The sequence below is a fragment of the Pleuronectes platessa genome, chromosome 7, assembly GCF_947347685.1.
Source record: "Pleuronectes platessa chromosome 7, fPlePla1.1, whole genome shotgun sequence".
Taxonomy (NCBI): domain Eukaryota; kingdom Metazoa; phylum Chordata; class Actinopteri; order Pleuronectiformes; family Pleuronectidae; genus Pleuronectes; species Pleuronectes platessa.
This window is the reverse complement of record NC_070632.1, coordinates 25,816,599-25,841,219: the sequence shown is the minus strand read 5'-3', so window position 1 is coordinate 25,841,219 and position 24,621 is coordinate 25,816,599. Positions and strand designations below refer to the sequence as shown.

At 43.3% G+C, this 24,621-nt stretch overlaps 1 protein-coding gene across 1 annotated transcript; it reads left to right on the top strand.

Annotated features, from left to right (window-relative positions):
* The first annotated feature begins 9,508 nt into the window (after nt 1-9,508).
* On the top strand, nt 9,509-17,846 carry LOC128444803 (centrosomal protein of 41 kDa). Its single transcript, XM_053427459.1, has 10 exons — nt 9,509-9,569; nt 10,759-10,806; nt 11,534-11,595; nt 11,925-11,994; nt 12,105-12,240; nt 15,004-15,149; nt 15,232-15,299; nt 15,424-15,538; nt 16,304-16,504; nt 17,749-17,846. Exons 1-10 carry the CDS (start codon nt 9,509-9,511, stop codon nt 17,844-17,846), a joined length of 1,005 nt encoding a protein of 334 aa, XP_053283434.1.
* Nucleotides 17,847-24,621: the final 6,775 nt, after the last annotated feature.

The window sequence follows — 24,621 nt, the reverse complement described above, 5'->3', positions numbered from 1 at the left end:
TGTATCTTATCTTATGATGTTTATCCTTTGGAGAGCGCTGGGAGAGGATGGCCCCAATACAACTCTGGTGTCCGAGGAATCAACCTCAACCACGAACTGTTGGGAAGGGTCTGGGCGGACAACAACTGGAACGGTGGACAACAAGGTTTTATGTTTCTGGAAAGCCTTGTCAAAGTCTAGTGACCAGGTGAACGGAACCTTATAGGAGGTGAGTCTAGTGAGGGGTGGAGAAACCTTACTGTCATCCCGGATGAATCGGTGTTATAAGTTGGCAACACCCAGGAAGCGCTGTAATTTGTTTCCTGGTCTCAGGCACGGACCACTCTGTCTCCACAATGGAGCCCAGGAAAGACACAGACTGTGCTTGGAACATACATTTCTCAGCTTTAACGAAAAGTTTGTTATCCAGAAGTTTCTGGAATACAATCCTTACATGTTTGTGAGGTTTATTTTTTGTTTAAAAAAACAGGATGGCTCCCTTCGACCCTGTATTGATTTTCGGTCCGTCAATAATATCACAGTTAAGAAGAAATATCCACCAATGCCCACACTTTCTTCCAGAACCTGGTAAACGACGTTCTAAAGGATATGCTGAAAAGTCAATTGCAAATAAATCTGTTGTGTCCATTGTAAATAGGAATGCTTACCTACTAAGGTAGACATCAATTCAAATTTAAAACTAAATAAGAAAATATATCTATGAAATTATATTTTTAGAGTGTTCAATATAAGAATGTTTGAGCTTTTCTAAGGGCTGCCAAAGAGCCAGGAACTCCAGCGTTGTAATGATCTAGAGCAGATATGAGGATGCACACAAATTTGGATTTTCTAATAAAAGCCCTGAGTTTGTTAGGCTATAAAGAAGCAAGAATGAACGAAAGATATTTGTAAAACCTCTTTAATGCATGATGAACAGAAATGACCTGACACTCTTTTCTTTACTTGATTTGTTTATGCTGCTTGAAATAAGACCCTCTATTTATCTATTCATGTTTTTGTTGTGTTCTTTTGTCCTTAATACTGTATCAACACCAGTGTACGCTTGAAATGTGTGCATTAGGGCTGCTCGATTATGGAAAAATTCATAATCACGATTATTTTGGACAATATCAAAATCCCGATTATTTAAACAATTATTAATGTGCCCTTATTCTGAAGTAAAGTACATGCTTTATTTTTTTAATCACTTCCGGTTCCGGTAAACACCGATGACGGCTGCGTATCTTATTCCTCCATGAAACCAGGATATCGGTGCCCGGTTATTCAAACCCTTAATGATGGCAACCCTAACACTCTATGACCGACTGACCGGCGCGGAGAAATGCGGGTCCGGTCTGACAAGTCTGAACAGCCAGGCGGGAGCGCGCTTGAGAATAGCAGTGCGCGGCGCGGCCGCTACATGATCTGCTGCTGCCCTCCCTGCTTTTCCACTCACGCTGTTTTTTTCACCGCCGATCACTACACACACAACTCGCCTCCTTTACTTTACTGCTGCTTGAGAGTGAGTGCCAGTCAGCTGGGCGGCTGAATGCTTTGGGGGAAGGACTGAATTGTGCATGCGCGTCTCTTTAAAAAAAAGATCGTTTCAACTCGATTATTGTAGTTTGGAGATCGTTTGACCCCATAATCGTAATCACGATAAAATTTCGATTAATCGAGCAGCCCTGGTGAGCATACACCTTAAAGGTTTGCAATCGTTGTCTCCAAAAGATCGAGAATAATTCTGGTTATTTTTATGCGACGTGAATGCAACACGTCATGAAGGTGGAGCGTACCTCGGTGCCTAGCAACTAGCAACTGTTACAAAATCTTACAAAATCAAAGCATTTTGGAGAGTGAGTATCAACCTATCAACCCCGCCGACGCATCAGCGGGGTTGTTCAACTTTGATGGTAATGTTGGTATTTGCTCAAACAATGCATCGGCAGTGTGCAGGTAATGTTGGATAAATATCATTCTAAAGTCTCTTCAATCAATCAATCATCAAATTTTATTTGTATAGCCCATATTCACAAATCACAATTCGTCTCATAGGGCTTTAACTTGGTGTGACATCCTCTGTCCTTAACCCTCAACAAGAGTATGGAAAAACTACTAATAAACCTTTTAACAGGGTAAAAATACGTAGAAACCTCAGAGAGAGCCACATGTGAGGGATCCCTCTCCCAGGACGGTCAGAAGTGCAATAGATGCCAAATGTAGGAAAACATCATCAAGATTAAAGTTTTTAGCAGCATTGATGAGGGTAAACATTTTCGGATGCCACTATAGTCCACAGTCATTGTCCACTGCCGCTTATTAGAATCCATCATCAGCCGCCGCCTCGGTCGTGGTCCACCACCATTATATGATGCCAACACGACACAGGATCCGCCATTACCACTACGATCAGCCCACAAGATAGAGAATCCACCATACTGGATCCACCATTGCAGCCTCTGATGCACGATCCACAAATAGTAATCCATGGTGCGGCCACAGCGGGCCCGGATCTGCAGGCGATAAAGCAAAGGGACTCGGGGAAGGGGTCAAGTCAGTAACATGTACTGATGAGATATGACTTACTTTGATGTGATAGGGATGAAGAAGAGGAAGGAGAAGCTGGAAAGAGAAGCTCCGTGTGTCATGTGTCATAAATTCCCTTTGCGTCTTAGTGTCATCAGGGGTTTTTGCCTTGTAATCAATGATACAATGATACGGGCCGAACTTGGGAGTACACGGAGGCTCAAGGTAAATCTGACTGGCTACTGGTTTGTATGGTAGTACGATAAAAACCATGTGACCCACTCAATAGATCAGCCATCAATACCTCTATGCCTTTTTAAACTAAACGCTTCCTATTTTAGAACATAGGACAACTAACGTTCTGCCGCACTAATTAGCTCTAACTATAAGCTTTATCAAAAAGGAAGGTTTTTAACTTCTCTTAAACGAACAGATGGTGTCTGCCTCCCGAACTGAAAGTGGTAGTTTATTCCACAGCAGAGGAGCTTGATGGCTAAAAGCTCTGGCTCCTGCTATACTTTTAGAGACTTTAGGGACGACAAGTAAGCCTGAATTCTGGGAGCGGAGTGCCCTAGTGGGTTGATAGGGTACTAAAAGCTCTTTAAGGTAAAATGGCACCATATTATTCAGGGCCTTGAAGGTGAGGAGGAGAATTTTAAATGATATTCTAGATTTAACCGGAATCCAGTGTAGCGATGCTAATACTGGAGAAATGTGCTCTCTTTCGTCAAGACACGTGCTGCGGCATTTTGGACAAGCTGTAGAGTTTTTAAGGACTTACTGCTGGAGCCTGATAGTAATGAATTACAATAGTCCAGTAACAAAGGCGTGGACTAGTTTTTCTGCATCTTTTTGCGAATGGACATGTCTGATTTTTTAGATATTACGCAAGTGGAAAAAGGCTGTCCTAGAAATTTGTTTTAGGTGTGAATTAAAGGATAAATTATGATCAAAGATCACTCCCAAGTTCCTGACTGTTTCATTGGAAGCAAGGGCAATGTCGTCTAGTGCAGCTATATCTTGAGATAATGTATCTCTAAGGTGTTTAGGGCCAAGTATTATAACCTCTGTTTTATCTGAGTTTAATAAGAGAAAATTGCGGGTCATCCAGGTTTTTATGTCCTTGAGACATGTTCGAAGTTTAGTTAATTGATTACTTTGTTCAGGTTTTATTGACAAGTATAACTGGGTGTCATCTGCATAGCAGTGAAAATTTACCGAGTGTGTCCTGATAATGTTTCCGAGTGGAAGCATATATAATGAGAATAAAATTGGGCCGAGCCCAGAGCCCTGTGGAACACCATGGTTAACTTTGGTGCGCACAGATGACTCATCATTAATTTGCACGAATTGGGAGCGATCAGCAAAATAAGATTTAAACCAGTTAAGGGCGGTTCCATTAATGTTAATTAACTGTTTAAGTCTTTGTATTAAAATTTGATGGTCATTTGTGTCGAATGCTGCACTGAGATCTAACAGAACAAGGACAGACACAAGTCCCTGATCTGAAGCTATTAGTGACTTTTGCTAAGGCTGTCTCTGTGCTGTGATTGGCTCTGAACCCAGTGTGAAAGTCTTCATATATATTATTTTCCTGGAGAAACTCACACAGCTGATTGACTACAACTTTTTCTAAGATTTTAGAAATGAAGGGGAAATTAGATATTGGTCTGTAATTTGCTAAATCTAGCAAATGAGTTTTTTATTAGTGGCATATATTCAGTTTTTGAAAAATCGAAGGTTATTAAATTATGGTCTGATAGAACTGGATTACGCGGAAGTACTGTTAAATGTTCGATTCCGACACCGTACGATAATACAAGGTCAAGTGTGTGGTTACAACAATGCGTAGGTTGGTGTACACATTGACTGAAACCAATTGAGTCTAGTATCGAAATAAATGCTACGCTAAAGGCCGAATTATAGTCGGGTTGCACGCACGCACGCATGCAAGCAAGACACGCAACACGCCCCTTTCGTGCCCTGTGGCGGCTTGCGTGTGTCCGCCAATTTTTATAACTATACGACAAAACGACGCAAGCCTCACGCAGCCCGCAAGGCTTGTGATTGGTCGGGTTACTACATCCCGTCCGGAGTCTAGTTTCCGGTTTCATGCCCCACAATACGCGGAACTCACGGAAGATTTAAAAGAACGAATATGGACCAAATGCTCAAATAGATGAGCACTTGGCAGAGGAGATCCGAAAGTATGACCACTTGTATAACCTGTCACTGACTGGCCGATTTGTCCGCCAGAAATAGGCTATGAGGAGCCGGAGTGGCGATCTAAATAAACAGTCGACGAAGAAGAAGACGTCTCTTCTTTGTGTGTTTTGTCTTCGACAAACAACGTAACTCCGCCTAGTGTTCAGGCGGTGAATTGCGTTGCAACACGCGCAACACTTTAGAAAAGCATAAATCAAAACGAGTCCGTCGATGCAACTGCGTGGCCTTCCGCGGTTACAGTCGCAGGACTATTATTCGGCCTTAAGGCTATCTTTATTATTGTCAACCTGCATATTAGAGTCACCAACAATAATAATTTTATTGGTCTTTAGGACTAGGTTTGATCAAAACTCAGGGAATTCCGTTAACAATTCTGTATAAGCCCTCGGAGCACGGTAAACTACAGCAAATGTGATTGGCTGTTGGTGTTTCCTGGATTGGCGTGGAAGACTAACAACAAGACATTCAAATGAGTTATAGCTGAGTTTAGGTTTAGGATTAATTGATAGACTGGTGTTAAAAATAGCAGCAACACCACCTCCTCGCCCAAATTCTCTGGGACCCTGTGAATTTATATGACTGGGGGGAGTAGATTCATTTAGACTGACATATTCATCAGGATGCAGCCACGTCTCAGTGAGGGACAATAAATCTATGTTGTAATCGGAGAATAGTTCATTAACTAAAATAGCCTACTCTACTCTTGACCCCTATTAATTTCCTATGTTTTTTCATAGATAGCTGGATGTTTCTCTGCTATATTCTTTCATGGCTTATTCTTCCTTCTTCATTTAGGAGAAGGCTCCTTTGATGACATATAAGATGAGTCTCTACTATGTCATCAAAGGAGCCTTTTGCCTTGGAATCCAGTCCCTTAAATGAAGAGGATTCTTTGTTGACATAGCCTTCTATGTCATGACACCCACAACTCTAACTTGATCTTGTGGAAGATAGCCTACATCCTCAGCACCAGAGATTTCAGACTTAGAATCAAGACAAATAATTGTCTCCTAATTGGTATTATCCTGTTCTTCAGACAGCATCTTTATTAACATGTCAACCGTAAGTCTGAAATGAATTTGATCAGCCATATTAACCTTTCAAATGCATATCAAACAATGTCTATTGATTATACTGTTATACTTCGAGATTTATTTAGTTGATCTAGCTATGGTTAGCTGGCTAGGTGACTTCTTGTTAGTATTGTACATATTTCTCTATCTCACTAGTAATGGATGTAAAATAAAACTAACATGCATCAGATGTGTAAAAGCAGCTGTGTGAAATGAATGTTAGGTGTTCCATAGTGAATACATAGGGGAGAGCGGGGTAATGTGGGACATTTTTTACATTTGCTCCCCTCTAGGCAAGCTAAAATGATATATCAGTAAAATGAACACATTTCCCATTAATTCAGGATGTTTCATAGCAATGGAAACGATCAGAATGTCTTCAGGACAAAGGGCAGTGAAAATATGATGATGTTTTAAAAAAAGTGGTCTTGTGTCTCACTTTACCCAGCTACGGGGTAAAGTGGTCCACTTACTTTTTCCACTTTAAAACTAACATAACAACACATGTTGTAATAGTTAAAATCCCTACAGCTAGATTGACAACCACTAATATCGGACTAGTAACAGAATCACAGGGATTGGTCAATTAAGCACATTTATGATAATTATGATTCATGTGATCTCTTGCACACCCTAGTTTACCGGCAAATTGTTTCTCTGTCCAATTGGCAGGGACAGGGATATTGTTTTTCTCTGCGTATTCAAATGCCAGTTCACAACACTTAACTGGAGCAAGGCCATGGAACTGGTCAGCTAGTTGTTTCAAGTGTTAGTCAAGCTCCTCCTCCATCTCATCTGTGAATATTCTCTTTGCCTCAGCTACTGCACCCCAAGCTACTGATTTTACTTTCTGTTGCGGGTGGAAATCAAAGGCAGGAGTCGTCGTTCTCAAGTTAAAATTAAGCAGGTTTATTCAGAGGTCACAGGTCAGGAAACTGCAGTGTTCAGCAAATGATCATGCATGGACCATTGATCCCACACAGTAAGCTGCACAGGAAAAATGGCGCTTAGACAAAGTGTGCACATTGTTTATATATCGATATACTGGGCGTGACAGAGGTTCTTGGATTGGTCGAGACTAGACGGAAGCTGCTGAATCTCACACGGGGCAGTGCCTCGTTGGTCGGAGCACAAGGCAGTCCTGCCCTCCTGGTGTTGCGTGTTGATGATACTGTAGGTGCGCGCCATTGCTATGGTTACCAGAGGTCATAGTGTTCTGGCCTCAAAGCATTCTAAGACTGATGATCTCACAGGAGAGAGGACGTCTCCGAATTAATACAATGAAGTAATTCATGAAATACTGTGAGAAAAGGCATGCAAACCTCCTCTAATTCCCTGTTTGATAAGGAGCATGAAACATCTGAAGTTGAGGTGACGTAGTGTGTGTGTGTGTGTGTGTGTGTGTATGAGGTTAATGCTCAAAGGACATGGTATGTGTATCTGACCACACGTTAAAGTGTGTGTATGTCAATAAATCCCCCTTTCAACATGGGGAAGGCAAAGGGCAGAAAAGGGCAAGGCAGAAAAACCAACCCAACTTAATACTCAGTAAAACACAAAAACAAAAGCGCCAAAACATAGCCGTGATTAAAAGAATCACAGCAAAACAAACAATCCAACTAATATAAAAATCTAAACATAGCTGTGATTAAAATAATCACAGCATTTCCCTTTCTCTTTTTTCTTCATGAATCTTTTGAGGGTTTTCTTATCAATATTTCTATCCCTTCCAGCTTTTCTTAAGGACTTCTTTCCTTGCATGACCTCAGCGGCTGCACTCTCCATCTCTGCAAGGGGTGTTTGGCCCCAGGTTGTCTTCCTGGTGTATAGTTTCTTGGCATGATGGCTTTTCTACAATGTTTATGACATTAAAAATAAAACATATATACCGAATATAACGCTAAAATATGTTTAAGACTAGACTTAACTTGTGCTTCATGGTGGGGTAAAGTGAGAAACTGTCTCACTTTACCCCACAGCATTTGTCCCACTTTACCCCACAGCCACCGTTTTAGAAAAAACATCTCTTAGCAATTCAGGCTAATCTTCAGCTAGCATTAATCACATGGTTTAATATGTTGGAAGTTCACCAACATGCATGATATAAGTTTTCTACCTGATCCAATTCGTTTTGACACAACAGTTGATTAAGTTCATAGCAAGAAAATTTACTTTTACATGCAAAAAACAAATTTTTGTGAAAAACATACTTTCCACTAGCCTGGATGCCAGACGAACTTAGCCCCGCCCACAACATTTTTGGTCGGGCAGTTCGGTCTGGAGTCGCTCCATTGGGAAAAAATTATGGCCCGACCGGGCCAATCAGATTGTCAGGGCGGGCTTTATACGATGATTGACAGATGATCAACGGTGACGTAATCAACCACGTCATCAAAGTGCCCTTGGGTTGAATTCGTTTTCAACAAACATGCCTGCCGCTGGCGAGCTGAGATGTGTAGATGCTGCCATTGAGTCTGTTTTAGAAGACATCGACAGCGCATTCATTTTGAAAGAGGAACACAGAACGTGGAGGCGACGCCAAAGCACCGCGCTAATCCCTATCGCCCCGGCGCTTGGCTGTTCACAACGGACACTGAAGCGACGCTGAACCGCCGGGCAGCGCTAATAATATCACCCGTTGATCCAGTAGATCGCTGCACGGCTTTGTGACAGTCACACCGGAGGCTGAAGCACCACGCTGCGCCAAGGCTGCCTCGCGGTGCTTCAGCCTCCGGTGTGACCGGCACAAAGTTTTAACATGGGAGTGGATGGGAGCCAGCTGTTATTTAAGGCTTGGCGCTGCGCTGAAGCGTCCGGTGTGAAACAGGGTAAATAACTCACAATGCGTTGCTTAGCATACGTCACATACTACGTTGCTCTGATTTGTTGTAGGTCTATCCAATTGAGCGAAGAGGAATTTTACTTCCTGGTCAGTTGAAACACGCCCCATTATTTTTTCCCAATGGAGCGACTCCAGACCGAACTGCCTGACCAAAAAAGTTGTGGGCGGGGCTAAGTTCGTCTGGCATCCAGGCTAACTTTCCACAGCACCAGCACCAACTTCTCCTTCATGGCAAGGGGGAAAGGGAGGGGCTTGAAAACATAATGGTCACATGACCACAAATGTGTTCCGTTGCCTAGATACAGGGGCTGTCTCACATTACCCGATGTCCCACATTACCCCGCTCTCCCCTACTGTTTGGGTAATTTTTGGCGTGTAATTTTTTGTGTGTTATAGTGAAATTAAGATTCGTTTATAAAGAAGTGAAAAAAGAATGTACTGATTTTTGGTAATCAAAAACAAGATCTTTAATGAATACTTAGAATATGCAATGATAAAATACATTTATTTAAAAAATATAGCAAAGAAACACTCAGCCATGCATGAAATAATACAGGAAATTAATACAGGTCGTTTTTAACCTATGTTGTGCATTAGAAGGTTAGTGATACAAAAAATAACAAAGGAAAACTCAAAAAAGGATCTGTGATGATCTAAAAAAAGTTTATTGCAGAATACCTGAAATATTATATATGAAGTGTAGCTGTCCTAGCTAGCTAGCTAGCCTGCATTTCTGTTAAACCATATCCACAGTACACCTGTAAGAATTAAAACTTATTTGGTCAGTTACGTTTTTCTACGCAAAATACTTCTGTGTACGAAGCTATAGTAAAAATCCCCATTGTCCTTTTCCTTCTAGTACATGGAAAGAAGAATAACGAGAAACCCAAAGTATGAACACATCAAGACCCAATTGGATACAGGTACAGGTTTAAATTATGAAGCTGTCATGCTCACAGGGTACTCTATTCTCATAGATTCATCAGACACCAAAAAGTTTAAAGTGGAGCGGCATTTGGATTGTTGTTTTTCATCTGAATTATACTTAATATAAGGCTATATATTGTAGACAATAATCATATATCTAAAAATCATGACAAAAAGAGACTTAGGCCCTATCCCATTGAACCCCTACCTCTACCCCTTGTTTTCTAAGGGTTATCTTGCCCTTTAAAACAGAGTTACACGGTCAGTGGTTGAAATCTTTCCCTACGAACTGGGACAGCGCTTCAAGAGGCTGTTAACTTCATCAGTAGTCGTCGGGACAATGCTAAATTATCATGCAAAAAAAGATCGCTGGCATGCTAACAATACCACGGACTCAAGCTTTTACTTTAAAGGTTGTTGTGAAAAAAGTGACCATAATACATTGAAATTATATGAAACTAAGATATTGCAATCATTATCGTAATTTTTCAATCCTTATTAATGAAGAAAATAATACATTTGTGGGTCTCTCTCAAAGTTTGCGGGGGAATCGCAAGGCTTTCTGGGTAGGTTGAGGAACTTGTGTACCAATCTGCTATTGAGAGTGATTTAACTTTTCATCTCCCTGCCTGGTACAGTCACCTAACCTGCAGAGCTTTCCAGGGAGGCGTCAATGGCAAGGAAAGTAGTCAGCAAACACCAAAAGCCCTTGACCCAACTCTTTACTTGAAGGACGAAGAAGAAATCGAGGAAAGCTATCCTGGCAGATAGCTCCCATCTTTTTTTCTGGCAGTTTGGGCTTTTGAGCTCAGGGACTGGCTACAGACTTCCTCCGGCAACTAAAAATGTTTTTAAAAAGTGTTGGTTTTCTTAATTCCAAAAAGAGACATCCGATCCAAAGAAAGGCTTAATACTAATTGCCCGTTGTAGTTTCCTGTTTGTTTGTTTAGTAATCTAAGACAATTTCCCATATAGGTTGACGATAAAGTTCTATTAGATTATTCTAATCCATTCGATTCTGCTCCTTACTGTCACAAGTAACCTGTTCAGGAAAATAAATGACACATCATTCAAGTAGAACAAGAATTTCAGGGCCTTAGTATAAACCGTTGACAGCTCAAACAACTCAGCTTTAAAATCTTCTTCAGTCTTTTTATCAAATTATTATTATGTTTCGTTTTGTAGGATGCAGCCTTACGAAGCACGCGGAAAGACTGGACAATATTAAAAAAAGTGAGTAACTTGTTTGAAGAGAAGAGAAGTTCAGAAGTGGCAAAGAAACAACATTGTTGGCTGTTGGTTTATATATATTCATGAATGATGTATTATTGATTTGCTATGCTTGTATGGTTTTGTCTGAATGTTTCATTTCCCCTTTATTTGAATTTGAATAACAAGGTCAATATTAACTTACCTCAACTTAGCTTATAAGTAAAGCTTGAATCATTAGGAGGTGCTTGATTATAGCACATCCCTGAAGCAGATGCATAAAGACGACAGTCTGTTTAGTACATGACCAACCCAACATTTAAAGTGTGACATTCACCATTCACCTTTCTTTCTTTCAGCTGGTTCAAATGTTGTGAGATAGAGCAGGCAATCTTCGGGTTTCTCATACTACTTCAGTTAATTAAGCAAAAGAACAAATGTTCATTTGTGTTTGACCTGACATTCAATTTCTTTAACATTACATTGCATTACATTTCATTTAGCTGACAAGTTTATCCAAAGTGGCTTATATGAGGGTACAAACCCAGAACAACAAGATATTTCTCAGGGATAAGTGAGAGATTCTATCTATCTTCAATGGAGGATTCCAGCATTCACAATAGTTTGGCCCCACAAAGACTGTGGGGATTTGCTTGTTGGATACCAACAAGTGTGAGCTAGTGTGCAGGGAGTCTGATATGTGATGTGGGGGAAGTAGTGGCAGCTGTTTTTTTATTCTCCATTTCCTCAGATTACAGCTACCGTGCAGATGAAGTATTTAAGCGGTTAAAGGTGTCATCATTTGCCCAATTGGTAAGTTTTTATTTCCCTGCTATATGGTAATGTCGTGCTGGATTTACTATCAAGTGACTATCCATTTATTTGTTGCATAGACTTTGGAGATGACTGAATGAATGTAGTCAGAAAACCTGATCTGTTTACTGTACTTAATAATTGATAGACTACTTGTGTGAATAGTTCTGCACAGCTGAGAGCTCTAACAAACCATTCTGCTCAGTTTGTTACCTTCATTTATGGACACCAGGATACCATTGTCCATGCACTTTTACTTCCTGTTTGTTTTAACTGTTTTTCTTGCTGGTACATGCATTGCTGAGTTTCAAACTTTTTTTACTCACCAGATACTTCAGGTAGCCTCTGTGTCAGACCTGAATGAATATGAGAATGATGGTGACTCACACTGCCCAGACAGTAAAAGTTATTCTACAGCTTCATACCAATAGGCTGATAACCATTTTCAAACATATTGAACCTGGCTCTGAGAGTGGGTGACAATCTGTTGATTTCACACTCATTTGCAGATGCCCTGTCAGAGATGTCTGATGCAGACCTGGAGAGTTTGTCCAAAGGGGCTCTACAGATGTCACCACTTTCTGATCCCCATGATGCAGGTGACACCAGGGAGAACTGCTACACTTCAAGGTCAACGCTGCTAAGGTAAGAAAGACCTTGCTCAATATCTCACATACCATTTTACCCATTGTTAGGAGGATAACCTTTATCCAACATGCTGTGGATGATGAGGGCAAGTATTTTCAGCAAGTGTTGCACTTAAGGGAACTGTACCTCTGTCCCAGAGGCTGCATTAAGACGATCTGACAGAGTCGTCCACCGGCTGCACTGTAGAGTATAAAGCTGTTTTCAGTCATGAACTAATGATTGTCGGTACAATGGGCTCCAGAGTTTGCCTTTCAATCAAAAAGCATCAGGAGATTCTCCGTTAAGACGTGTTTACAAAAAACAGGAAACTTTCCGAGCATTCAGGTGAGGGGTGGTGCAGCAGGATGTAACACAAAATCTGCTCCGGAGGTCACATCTTCTTGTTCACAGCACATCGACACCAGCATCGGGCCCTTATCACCAAAAGCTCTCTTGACACCTTTGTCGGTATCTTGTACATGTTTAGCTCAGGATCTCCTGCTGTATTCGCTCATTTGGATAGTTTCCAAAGTTTTTACTAGTGGGCTTGTTGGAGAAACTCCTGGTGGTCAGTGCATCTCTGAAAGCAGGTTATGAAGCAGTGTTATACAATACATAAACACTCACCCTCAGTCACAACCAGCTTCCAAAAATCACAGTCACAAGAAGCCCTGTAATCCTACACCCACCATATCTGTGTCACTGAACGCACTGTCCCTTAAGACATCCACCTGTCCTACAAATCCACCCTCCTATTAAGCCCTCCCATGTGCCATCTGTCATGGGGGCCCCTTCCTTTCACATGCATCTTTGCCCCCTCCAACTGCAACAGGGACCCCAGGAGTGTAACTCAATCTACAACCTCTCCTGGGGCTGCAGACTGTTTGTAATGGTAAAGCTATTATGTCACATCACTGTGCAAGGAAGGGCAAATGGAGAGAAAAGGCACTGGGGTAAAGCCTACTGTGGCAGTAGACCATGCTACGGCGCTTTCACCACAGCAGACAGAGACAAATCATTCGGTCTTCAACATTTCAACAACCTTCCTTCAACATAAATCCAGCACTTTCTGCTGGCCTATAGCTTAACAGCCTAGCACATCTCTGTCTCTAATGAGTCTCTAGAGGATCGATCAGCTCTCACTTGCGCTGACTGATCCTCTGGTCCAGGTGAAGGTGCTATCCAAGCTACCTCCATATACCATAATCATCCAACTCAGAGCCAGGGAGCCATCCTGCCTGGAGAGGAAGCCAGCCTGCATTCTGAGGCTCTCAAGGGGTCGAGCAGGTGGGCTCATCGGGTTTGATAGCCAGGTGGGCGCCGCCCACATCGGGTTTGATAGCCCACACCTGGCTATCACATCGGGTTTGATAGCCAGGTGGGCGCCGCCACACAGGAGCACGGGAATTAGGAACAGTGTGAGCCGGCCTTGGAGAAGTAACACTAACATGTATAATATACCTCATGTAAAATATGTCATCAATATCGTTATCATTTTTTCAGTGTGTTTCCTGGCGTGCGCTTTTTTTTTTCGCTCACCCTGAGGCGAGCGGGGAAAAAATTGACTCGGTGCAGGGCGCGAGGCACCCTTCGTGCGGCGCTTCAGTGTCTGGTGTGAACCGCACAAAGGTTTAACAGGGGGGTGGATAGGAGGCGCCTGGCTTCCTTTGGCGCCTCCTTTCCCTTCCCTTCCCTTCTGTTGACCTGGAGCTTCAATTTCCCAGATTTTCCCCCTCTCATTATTAAATTTCCCCATCTGCCCATCCACTACAAGCACACAAGCACACAAACAGAGAGAAAGAGAGGGTTTGGGGGGCGGGGGTTAAACCTTTGTGCGGTTCACACCGGACGCTGAAGGGCACCCTTCACCGATGGTTTCGGCTTCGAGTTTATTTTTTCTGCTCGCCGCGAGCGTATCGCGCCAGGAAATACACTGAAAAATTATTTTAAACTTTTTTGATTACATATTTTATATGATGTAAATTATCAAATATGCATCCCATACTTTGTATTCCCCTTCTGTTGTCCTGGAATTTGAATTTTACCAATTTTACCAATCACATAATTGAGAGGGGGGGGGGGGGGTGGCTATGAAGACGACCTTCATTTACCCCCAAACCTGTGCATTGAACGGGTTACATACAAAAACAAGCGGAGGAAGCAGAAATGTGCTTCCGGTGTGAACAGCCAGGCGCCTGCACGCTAGAGATTAGCGCTGCGCGGTGCTGCGCGGTGCTTCAGCGGCGCTTCCGCGTCCGGTGTGAACCCGGCGGTGTCAGTTGCTGCGCAGGGATGCGGAATCGGAGCTTTGCTCGCCACCGCCTTGGCACTGCACGAGAACGCAGAATGGGGCCAAGTTTTTAAGCTACTTTAATGCAACTAAAAAAGTCTGGTGCCAGAAATGTATTTTGATAATCAATTCATCATTTCAGACTTTTCCAGTAAGAACACCAATCAGATATCACTGTAGACTGGATTTCTTTGTGTTTTTTTCTGTTAACTGTTTGTGTTTGTCTGTGTGTCCTCATGAGGGAGAGAGAGGAGTCAGGAGGGAAAAATATTAGTGATGATGTCGTAGTCAGTGTTGATATTTTGGCGATGGCCACAAACAATTTAGTATACACAGATAAAATAAAAATAGATTCAGTTCATAGTGAAACTGTGGCAGGTCAGTAGGAGGTCCTTCATAACTGGCCCAGGACATGAAAACGGACGAAAACATAACCTCTTTGGCGAATAAAGACTAAATAATACAATCTCCTAACCTTTGACCTCTCACAGCGTTGTCAGTGGTGTAGGAGAGCTGAGCCTCGACAAGAAGCGTCACAAGATGGACGATGATGCTGACAGGCCCTACCCCGACTGCCCCTACCTGCTACTGGACGTGCGTGACCTGGATCAATACAACCGCTGTCACATCATCAGCGGTATGTAACAGAAAAATTATCATCAAGCTCTTTATGCCAAATAGAATAATGTCAACATCCTTATCATTTGTATTTCTTATAGCACACAGTTTCCCGATCGCCCACCTGTCTCGAACAATGAACTCCTTCACCAAAGATGTGCTGGAATATGTATCCTTCAACACAAACTGGCATTAAACACTTTCACTTTGGATACTTTTCCATGTCAACAACAACTGACCTGCAGGTACAACTGATTATTGTCTTGTCTGAACTTAACCCACACTCTACTTAGAAAAACACAGCAGGGAAGTTCATTATTGTGTATGATGAGAATGAGAGAATAGCCAGCCAGGCAGCCACCACCATGTGTCAGCGAGGAGTCGAGAATCTGTTTATGTTGTCAGGAGGTAAGTTATCATTTCACTTAAGTTGTTCACACTTGGTCAAAATAATAGGGAATATTTTTTACCATTCTGTGGTTGTAGTCGCGAGAGGTGCTGGAGCTTATCCTGCGTTTAAAAACTCATGTATGAGTATGTAAGGGAATATAAAGAGGTACTCCACACTTAAATTAGTTATTGAGCTGTAAACCTAATTATATGACTGTTCATGACTGTAATGTAATACTTGTCTAATGCTGAATATAACATAACATGGCTTATAACACGACTTAATGTATCAAACCGTCTTGGACCTTGTAGGACCAAAGCTGACATAGAATCAACAGTTTGGGAATTATATGTAATTTAAAAATATTTGAAAACTCGAATAGGCTTTTGATCACAGCGCTCCTCAGACACAGTTTAGCACCAGCCGCCTTTTCCAGTAGTTCACGTTGCTAGGAATGACTGCTCTTGGCCGTCAAGAAAATCTGAAGGCGAAAATCCTCTTTTCTGTTGAAAAAGGGTGTATGCTGCTACTGGAGTCAATGCTCATAGCTAGAAACCCTAGATAGCTTAGCTCTATCCCTGCTTATCCAGTATGAGTCCAAACACACAGGGGTGTTTCCTCCCATTTGATAATCCTCTGCATCTATCTGTTTGATTTAGACTTTTGTCCAAAATGTTTACAGATCTACTGGTGTGTGCAGGGTAGAGAGATGAGGGTAGCTGGGTTTAAGTTCTGCAGGTTCAATGCCTGAAAAGAGCTGTCGTCCCTCTTTGTTCTCCCAGGTCTCAAGGTAATCGCTCAGAAATTTCCAGAGGGGTTGACGACGGGCTCCATCCCGATCACTTGCCTGTCGTCTCCCACTTTGTCAAAGGGGAAGAAGGGTGCTGTGCAGATGCAGGCGGCAGAGATGAGGAGGCGCTTTACATCAGATGAGCTGACTAAGATCCAGGAGCAGCTGGAGGAGATACTCATCCCAAGTAACCGTTAGACCACACTGTCAGAAACTCACAACCCCTTTTCTCTATTGAAAATTAGATTGTATGGTAGGGTAAGGTACTGTTTTAGGTTTAGGTATATTTACTAATAAAATACTTATTTGTCAGAAAGTTTTGCTAGTAGTTTATATAGTGATGTGAGTTTATTTGTGTAGTGTGTGTCTTTGTGTATATATTGGGTTTAAATGCAAGTGTTTATTTACGTGCTCCTTTGAAGATCCCATTGTGAAATTATTACCTATGATGTGCTCAGGTGCTTTGAAGTTAGAATGTGGATTTATGTTTTTATTTTATTTTTAAACAACCCACTCGTAGTGTTTTGCAGAACCTGAGGCTTACAGTTAAAGATGAGATAAAAAGCTGGAGGAGGAGAGCCTGTGGTCTCTCTTTCTCTCACTCTTTGAATCAATCCACAAAGCAGCAGCTTTTTCTAGTTTGAGTTGGAGATGTCCGGTCGTCTAGTTGTCTTGTTTTGGTTTTGATTTAGATTGAGTTTAATAGCGATGGCCCACTTCGTCAGCTTTTCTGTCATTAATTTAGTTCCTTTATGGCTTGCGTTTTTTTTTTACAAATAAACTCTTATTTCGGTTCATCCAACCGTTTATCTATGGTGTCCTTTTAACATGGTATGACCTCATCTAAATCTTTGTTTATTGATTTTAGTGGGGTGGTAACAGTTCTATAAGTGATGACAACTCATGTCATAATTTTCGCCAACTTTCTGAGTTCCCTTCTGTCTCCGACCTTGAATTTTGGTCCATGACAACAAGGAACGAGACACACATCTCTTACAGTATTGTCACATGAAATGCTCAGGGCATGGTGCACAAGTCAAAGGTTGGTTTGTAATATGTACAGCGATGGGAAGCTGTTTTTTCTCTTTATACATTTGGATGGTTCCTCCCCCTCTTGTTGAGATTGTTTCTAAGCCAAAGGTCAGGATCTTCTGTTGACGTCAAGGCAACAACACCTTAGTTCAGGCAATCAGGCCAAGATTCATTCAGTTGTACAGGATTCAGCATGGTCAAGGTTACATAGTATAAGATTCAATCATGACCAATCAGGGGAAATGAACATGATTACATTGTGTATGATCAAAATGTTACATTTCCCTTACATCGGCCCAATTAAACATGAATCAAAACAAAATTTCCACTTGGTAGAAGACTGACAAATGTTTTTAATACATTTCATTTCATATTCCTCACCAGTGTTTGTGTGCGCATTCACAGAGAGCAGCCGATCCCGCCGCATGTCGACCCTCAGCTCCCGCTTCTCTGCATCTGGAAGGAACAGTTCCAGGATTCAAAGCCGTCAACCCTGGAAATAACATACAACCAAACAATCTTACAGAACTAAACATACTTCCGACCAACCGAATAAGTGGTAAACATTTTTAAGAAAACCCCACTTTCCATCTTCACTTGTGGAGATTTTATGCCTAGCTCCATCACCATGATATTCCTAAAAGAGTTATAGTTTGATTTCTGCAGCGTCAAATATTGAATGCTGACATGATATGGAGGATGTTCTTGAGATGTCTGTTATGTCTGTGAGTTATTCCTTTGTGCTCGGCACCTTACTAGTGAATTTAATTAAAATATGTTTTTTAAAAGAGTAAAACCTGCCTTTGAGGGAGACCAACCTGGATACTTTAAAGGGGATATCTGGCATGTCTACCGTTCCAAAAACTCTGGAAAAAAACAACTCCCGCTATTTGTTGTGGCTCCTCTATGTCAGAAACGATACGCTAGATGGCGTCAAATGGGATTACGACAGAAAAATACATCATAGTCTCGCTACATGGCCTTGGACCACCCCCCACCATCATCTCACCGGCTCCGAGGAGAGACGGCCCGGCTCCCCAGCTTCCCGGCTAGCGCCGTCCCAACGCACTCACAGGCGGTCAGTCTCCCAGCCTTACGCAGGAGTCCTGCAGTCAGAGCAGAGAGGAGACCCACACTCCGCGTCTTCCAGACTGCAAATGAATCGCGCATGCGCAAAGCCACCGCTGATCCTGCCCTGGCTTACAGAGAGGGATGTAAGTGTCAATGTATCTTCACTGTCACTGGAAAATATGAGTCATGAGTCATTGAAATCAGTCTCTTCATCAATGCAGAGTCCACATCTCCCGTGTGGAACGTGGTGAAACTAAACCCTTTCAGGGCCCTGAAAACTAAACCAAAACTTAAGAAGAAAAAAAAAATAACTTGCTCTGCCAGAGTATCTCTTTTGGATAATTTTGCCGGTCCCAGGCCCGGATAAAGGAGGAGGGTTGGACCTCGAGCTCGAAGTTCCACCCCACATAACAGCCTTTTGATTAAATTTTATATTCTTACATTTAACAGTACAGGACAAATTCGATTTATGTATGTGGGTCTAGATACAACCTTAAAGTCATCAAGTTATTTTGGGAAGTGATGGCCTATTTCAATGGCAAGATAAAAAAAAAGAATCAACAGAAGAATACGGAAGCTTATTGCTTCCGTATTCTTATTGCTTATTGCTTCCGGGGGGGCATTTGTCTCGGAATTTCCGAGATAATTATCCCAGAAAAACAGAATAACTTTTTGTGAAGTGAATGTAATACGCTTCTGTAGAAGAAAGCTTATTTTAAGTTCTAAACCTATTTAGGGTGTTTTTTTCTCACTCTCTGTACGTCTTATAGCGACCATTACATTATGCAAATTAGGCGATGATGTTATGATCATCCTTGGGCGCACATCGTCTTGCGCGCACATCGTCGTGCGGCGCACATCATCATGAGGCAGCGCACAGCATCATCACCGTGCGGCGCACGCACACCATCCTGCGGCGCACTTCATCCTGCGGCTCACATCATCACCGCACATCATCTTGCGGAGCACATCATCCTGCGGCGCATATCATCATTGTTGACAGGTAGGCTTATACCTTCTGCCTACCTGCACAGCGGAATAATAATTCTAACTGACGTGCGTTTCTTTGGCGTTATTTATTGCAGAGGTGATCACAACATACTGCTCTCCGTGAGAGTCAGGCAACACAGAGAAAGAGGGTGGTAACATCACTCTTATAAAGGTAGTGATGTCATCAGTCACAGGTGACTCTATGTCATATGAGGTGCAACAGCGCCTCCTCCTGAACAAATATAGTTACATGCATACATACACTCATTCACTCTCAACACTCCCACTTATGAATGACAGGTATACTGTACAACTTTTACAAAATAAATAAAACAAAAACATGGCATAGTCAAGTGTAAACATTTTACACACCAAACATGACTCCTGCAAATTTCCTCAGCTTCAGTCTGGAGGCGGGCTTTGTCATAACATCTGCGACCATGTCGTCTGTGGGACAGTAAACAAGTGACATCTTATCTTCCCTTATGGTAGACCTAATGAAGTGATATTGGATGTCCACATGTTTACATCTTTGTCTACGCACAGGGTTTCTAACAAGCGCAATTGTCCCCTGGTTATCCTCGTAAACAATAGTTTTCTTGTACACATAGGTATCTATACCCCTCAGTAGTTGCTCTAAATAAATACACTCCTGTATTGTTAGAGCTAAAGCCATGTATTCGGCTTCGCATGTGGATAGTGCTATCGTGGGTTGCTTCTTCGTCTTCCAGGAGACTAAAGAGCTGTCTTTGCACATACCCACACAATACCCGGTGGTGCTGCGTCTGTCACTAGTGTTCGCAGCCCAGTCTGCGTCACTATATGCATGTAGGCCTAAACTCTCTCTGCTTTTTCTGAAACAGAGTTGTTTGTCTGCAGTACCCCTGAGATAACGCAAAACATGTTTCACCGTAACCCAATGTTCTTCAGTAGGGTCAGCAAAATGCTGTGATAACTTGCTCACCACAAAACATAGGTCAGGACATGTACAGGTTGTCAAGTAAATGAGACTGCCTACAGCCTCCCTGTACTTCTTCACATCAGACATTTTAGGTGCATCTTCCGAGTAGTCTTACTTTGTGTCGCATGGTGTTTCTCTAGTTCTACACTCCTGCATGTCGAAACGTTCCAGTATTTTTTCAACAAACCTCTTTTGTGACATTTTTACACAGCCGTCAGACTGACTGAAGTCCATGCCCAGAAAATACTTCAATCTACCTAGATCCTTCATCTTAAATCTGGTAGAAAGCATGTTTTTCACTTTATCCAAACCTTGGTTGTTGTTTGCTGCGATGATAAGATCATCCACCCAGATAACTACTATTACCTTCCCTGCCTCTTTAGACTCTTTTATGTAGACGCAGTGGTCTGTCGGGTTCTGAATGAAATTATCATCTACTAGGCATGTGTGGTGCATCTCATTCCAATTACGCCCCGACTGCTTCAGGCCGTAAATTGACTTCTCTAGTTTACACACTAGGTTCTCTCCCTTTTTTTCGTAACCTTCAGGTTGTTCCATATAGATATCTCGATCAATGGGAGCGTGTAGATAGGCTGTTTTCACGTCCATTTGATGCAAGACCAGATTGTCTTGTGCTGCCTTCTGCATCACTACCCGTATACTTGCAAGATTGGCTGTTGGTGAGAACGTCTCGCCATAATCTATCCCTGCTCTCTGGCTGTATCCTTTTGCTACAAACCTAGCTCTGTATTGGTCGTGTCCATCAATATCACACTTGATTGAGTATACCCATCTTCCTCCCACTGTCTTCCTGTCCTCTGGTAACTTAGTCAGGGTAAAGGTCTGGTTGTCCTCTAAGGACCTCATCTCCTCGTCCATCGCTTTCTTCCACTTTCCTGACTCAGTTGATATAATTGCCTCTTTAAAGGTCAAAGGTACACCACAGACTGCTCGGTAACAATAATCTACACTAGTGAGTGTACTGTCATCATCAGTGTCTTCCAGAGTATAATCTCCCAGATATCCCGGGTTTTACGCTCTCTGGTGGGATATCTCCCACTGTCTGAGGCATGTGACGTCACCCTTGGGTTCTTCTCGCCATCATCCGCTGGGGCTGACCGTGGACCGTCACACTGTACATCTGTGCTCAGTACACTAGGCTGTGGAGTCTCTACTCTGTTGTCACAACTTACTTTGGGGTCCAGTCCTATCTCCTGTGTCTGTGTCTCGATTTCACAGGTTGTCTTGTTGACAAACTTTACTAGTCTGTGCTTCTGCACTCTTCCTTTATCGGGGTAGTAAACGAGATAGGCGGGACTGCCCTTGTCATGTCCTACAAAGAGCCCTTTTCCACACCTAGAATCTAGTTTTCCCCTGTCCTGCTGGAAGACATAGCACACTGACCCGAATTTATGCATCCTGGTTAGATCACACTTTTTACCTGTCAGTGCTGTGTATGGGGTAGTGCCGGTGTGCTAATTAAAGCACCGGTTCCTAGTGTAGGCAGCCTCCTGGATGGCATAGTGCCAAAGACTCTTAGGTAGGTTACTGTCAATAAGCTTACATCTGGCCATCTCAAAAAGAGTGCGTCCTTCCCTTTCAGCTGTCCCGTTCTGGTGCGGGGAGTAAGGACAGGAAGTCTCGTGTCTGATTTTGTTCTTTCTCAGTAGTGTCTGAAACTCTCTATTAGTGAACTCGGTCCCGTTATCTGATCTAATGCATCTCACAGGGCCATAAGGTGCTACATCTGCCAGGTACTTCTCAGTGGCCTGCACTGCATCACTTTTTGCTTTCAGGAAGTAAACAAACACTGCCCCCGTACAAACATCTGTGAAAGATTACATGTACTTGAAACCATCTATGTACTCGTTGTTTACTGGACCAGCTAGGTCTGTGTTCACCAGCTCAAGTGGTGTCTTTACTTTTTCAGTCGGATCTCTGTTTCTCGTTTGAGTGAACTTTCCCTCTATGCACACTGCACATTCTTTATCAGGCCTACGCTTTGCACCTTTAATGTGCATGCCTTCTGTTACATCCTGCAGCTTCAAGATATCATCTTAATTGCAGTGACCCATTATCTCATGCCATGTCTGGATATCATAGCTGACATGACACACATCATCGACATCACACTCGGTTTGCTAGTAATACATCCTTTTACATACATAAATATTAAACCTTGTTCCATCTGGCAAAACTATGGCATCTTTACCTTCTTCGAAGAACACTTTGGCACCGTGAGCTGTAGCAGACTTCACTGAGAAGAGTTCTTGGGGGTAGGAGGGAATGTAGAGAGCGTTCTTTAAAGTCACTGTACACTGGCGCCCCTCGCTGTTTATGAGGCATACCTGTGCGTCTCCCCTGCCTTTTGCCACCCTGACGGTTCGCTTCCCATCTGCCAGCTCCATGCTGTGTCTCTCCGGCTTGAAGGTGCTGTCGAGCTCTTGAACTTGCTCCTGTCGTTGATGATGTGGGACGACGCGCCCGTGTCCACGATGAGTCCCTTTTTCTGGATCTGCAGCCGTTGCTCCGAGAGGCTGGCATCTTCTGTTTGTGCCCTGAAGGTGTAGTCTTCCTCCCGCGGCTCTCCGCGCGCCATCTAGTTCACGGCCTGCTTTACGTTCACCGCCGTCGCTGCCGTCATTTTGGACACACACACACCGGGCACTCCGTTCTCGCTCCTTCTTTGTGCACACCTTGTCTGTGTGTCCCCTGCTTTTGCAAAAACTACACCAAACTTTCTCTGCGCACTCATCCCTTCTGTGGCCCTTTTCTCCGCACCGCCAACACACCATCTCCACTGGCCCGGTCTTTTTCCTTGGCGCCACTTGGGCCCTCAGCACCCTTTCTCCCGTCTCCTTTGCGACTGGGTCTGAGTCTTCTGAAGCCTCGAAATTCCTCAACTTTGCCTTGAACTCTCCGAGCGTCATGTCCGCTGAACCATGTGTCACCATCAGTGTGAACGGCTTGTACTTCTCCGGCAACCCCCTCATGACCATCGCCATCATCAGTCCCTCACTCGGTGCTTCACCTGCACTCCTGAGTGCCGTAATGATCTGCTCAGCTCGGATAACGTATTCGGTTACAGTCTCGTTGTCAGCTTTCTTCAGCGCAGTCATTGTTATGTACAGGGAAACAATCCGGGGTCTACCTTTTCCGATGTAGTGTTCTTTTAACACTTTGAGACTCTCTCGTCCCTTGTCCTTCGTGTCTCTGAATATCAGTCCCAAGCTCGTATTGTCGAGTAGTGGCGCCAATGCACAATATGCGTCCGCATTCAGCTTGTCATCGTTAGCCTTTTCTTGCGCCGACAGTGGTCCAGCGGGCTCCGTGAGATTCGTCTGCTTCAGCCCCACTCCGTGCATGCAGCACAGCATCCTCTCTTCCCAGAGCTCGTACTCCTCTGCTCTCCCGTCAAACGTGGGCCACTTGCTCTTGCTTCTGTTCGCCATGGCTTTTTGTATTCGTTGCTCAGTTTAGCTTCTTCTTAGCCTAGCTTTAGCTTCCCGGTACTCCCGATGCTAAACTAGCTCTTTTATAAAATCCGTCTTCTGTATGCTAGCGCATTTGCTAGCTTCGACTCACGTGTCCATCCAACTTTAGAATTATTCTCGGTTAGCTGGGCCCATAACCTGTTGACAGGTAGGCTTATACCTTCTGCCTACCTGCACAGCGGAATAATAATTCTAACTGACGTGCTTTTCTTTGGCGTTATTTATTGCAGAGGTGATCACAACATACTGCTCTCCGTGAGAGTCAGGCAACACAGAGAAAGAGGGTGGTAACATCACTCTTATAAAGGTAGTGATGGCATCAGTCACAGGTGACTCTATGTCATATGAAGCGCAACAGTGCCTCCTCCTGAACAAATATAGTTACATGCATACACACACTCATTCACTCTCAACAATCATCACCGCACATCATCGTGCGGCTCACATCGTCCTGCGGCGCACATCGTCCTGCGGCGCACTTCATCCTGCGGCGCACATCACCCTGCGGCGCACATCACCCTGCGGCACACATCACCTCATCCTGCGGCGCATATCATCCTGCAGCGCAGCGCACATCATCCTGCCGCGCATATCATCATCATCGCACATCATCCTGCATCGCACATCATCATGTGGCGCACATCATCGTGTGACACACATCATCCTGCAGCGCGGGGCACCTCATCGTGCGGCGCACATCATCTTGAGGCGCAATTCATCATCACTGCACATCATCCTGGGGCGCACATCGTCCTGCAGCAC

What these genes read in the sequence shown, in the direction of transcription:
- LOC128444803 (XM_053427459.1), top strand. Translation starts at nt 9,509, where the DNA reads ATGGAAAGAAGAATAACGAGAAACCCAAAGTATGAACACATCAAGACC. An exon ending in ACTGGACAATATTAAAAAAA is followed by an intron (nt 10,807 to 11,533) that starts GTGAGTAACTTG and finishes CCATTTCCTCAG; the next exon opens with ATTACAGCTACCGTGCAGAT. An exon ending in CCAAAGATGTGCTGGAATAT is followed by an intron (nt 15,300 to 15,423) that starts GTATCCTTCAAC and finishes CACTCTACTTAG; the next exon opens with AAAAACACAGCAGGGAAGTT.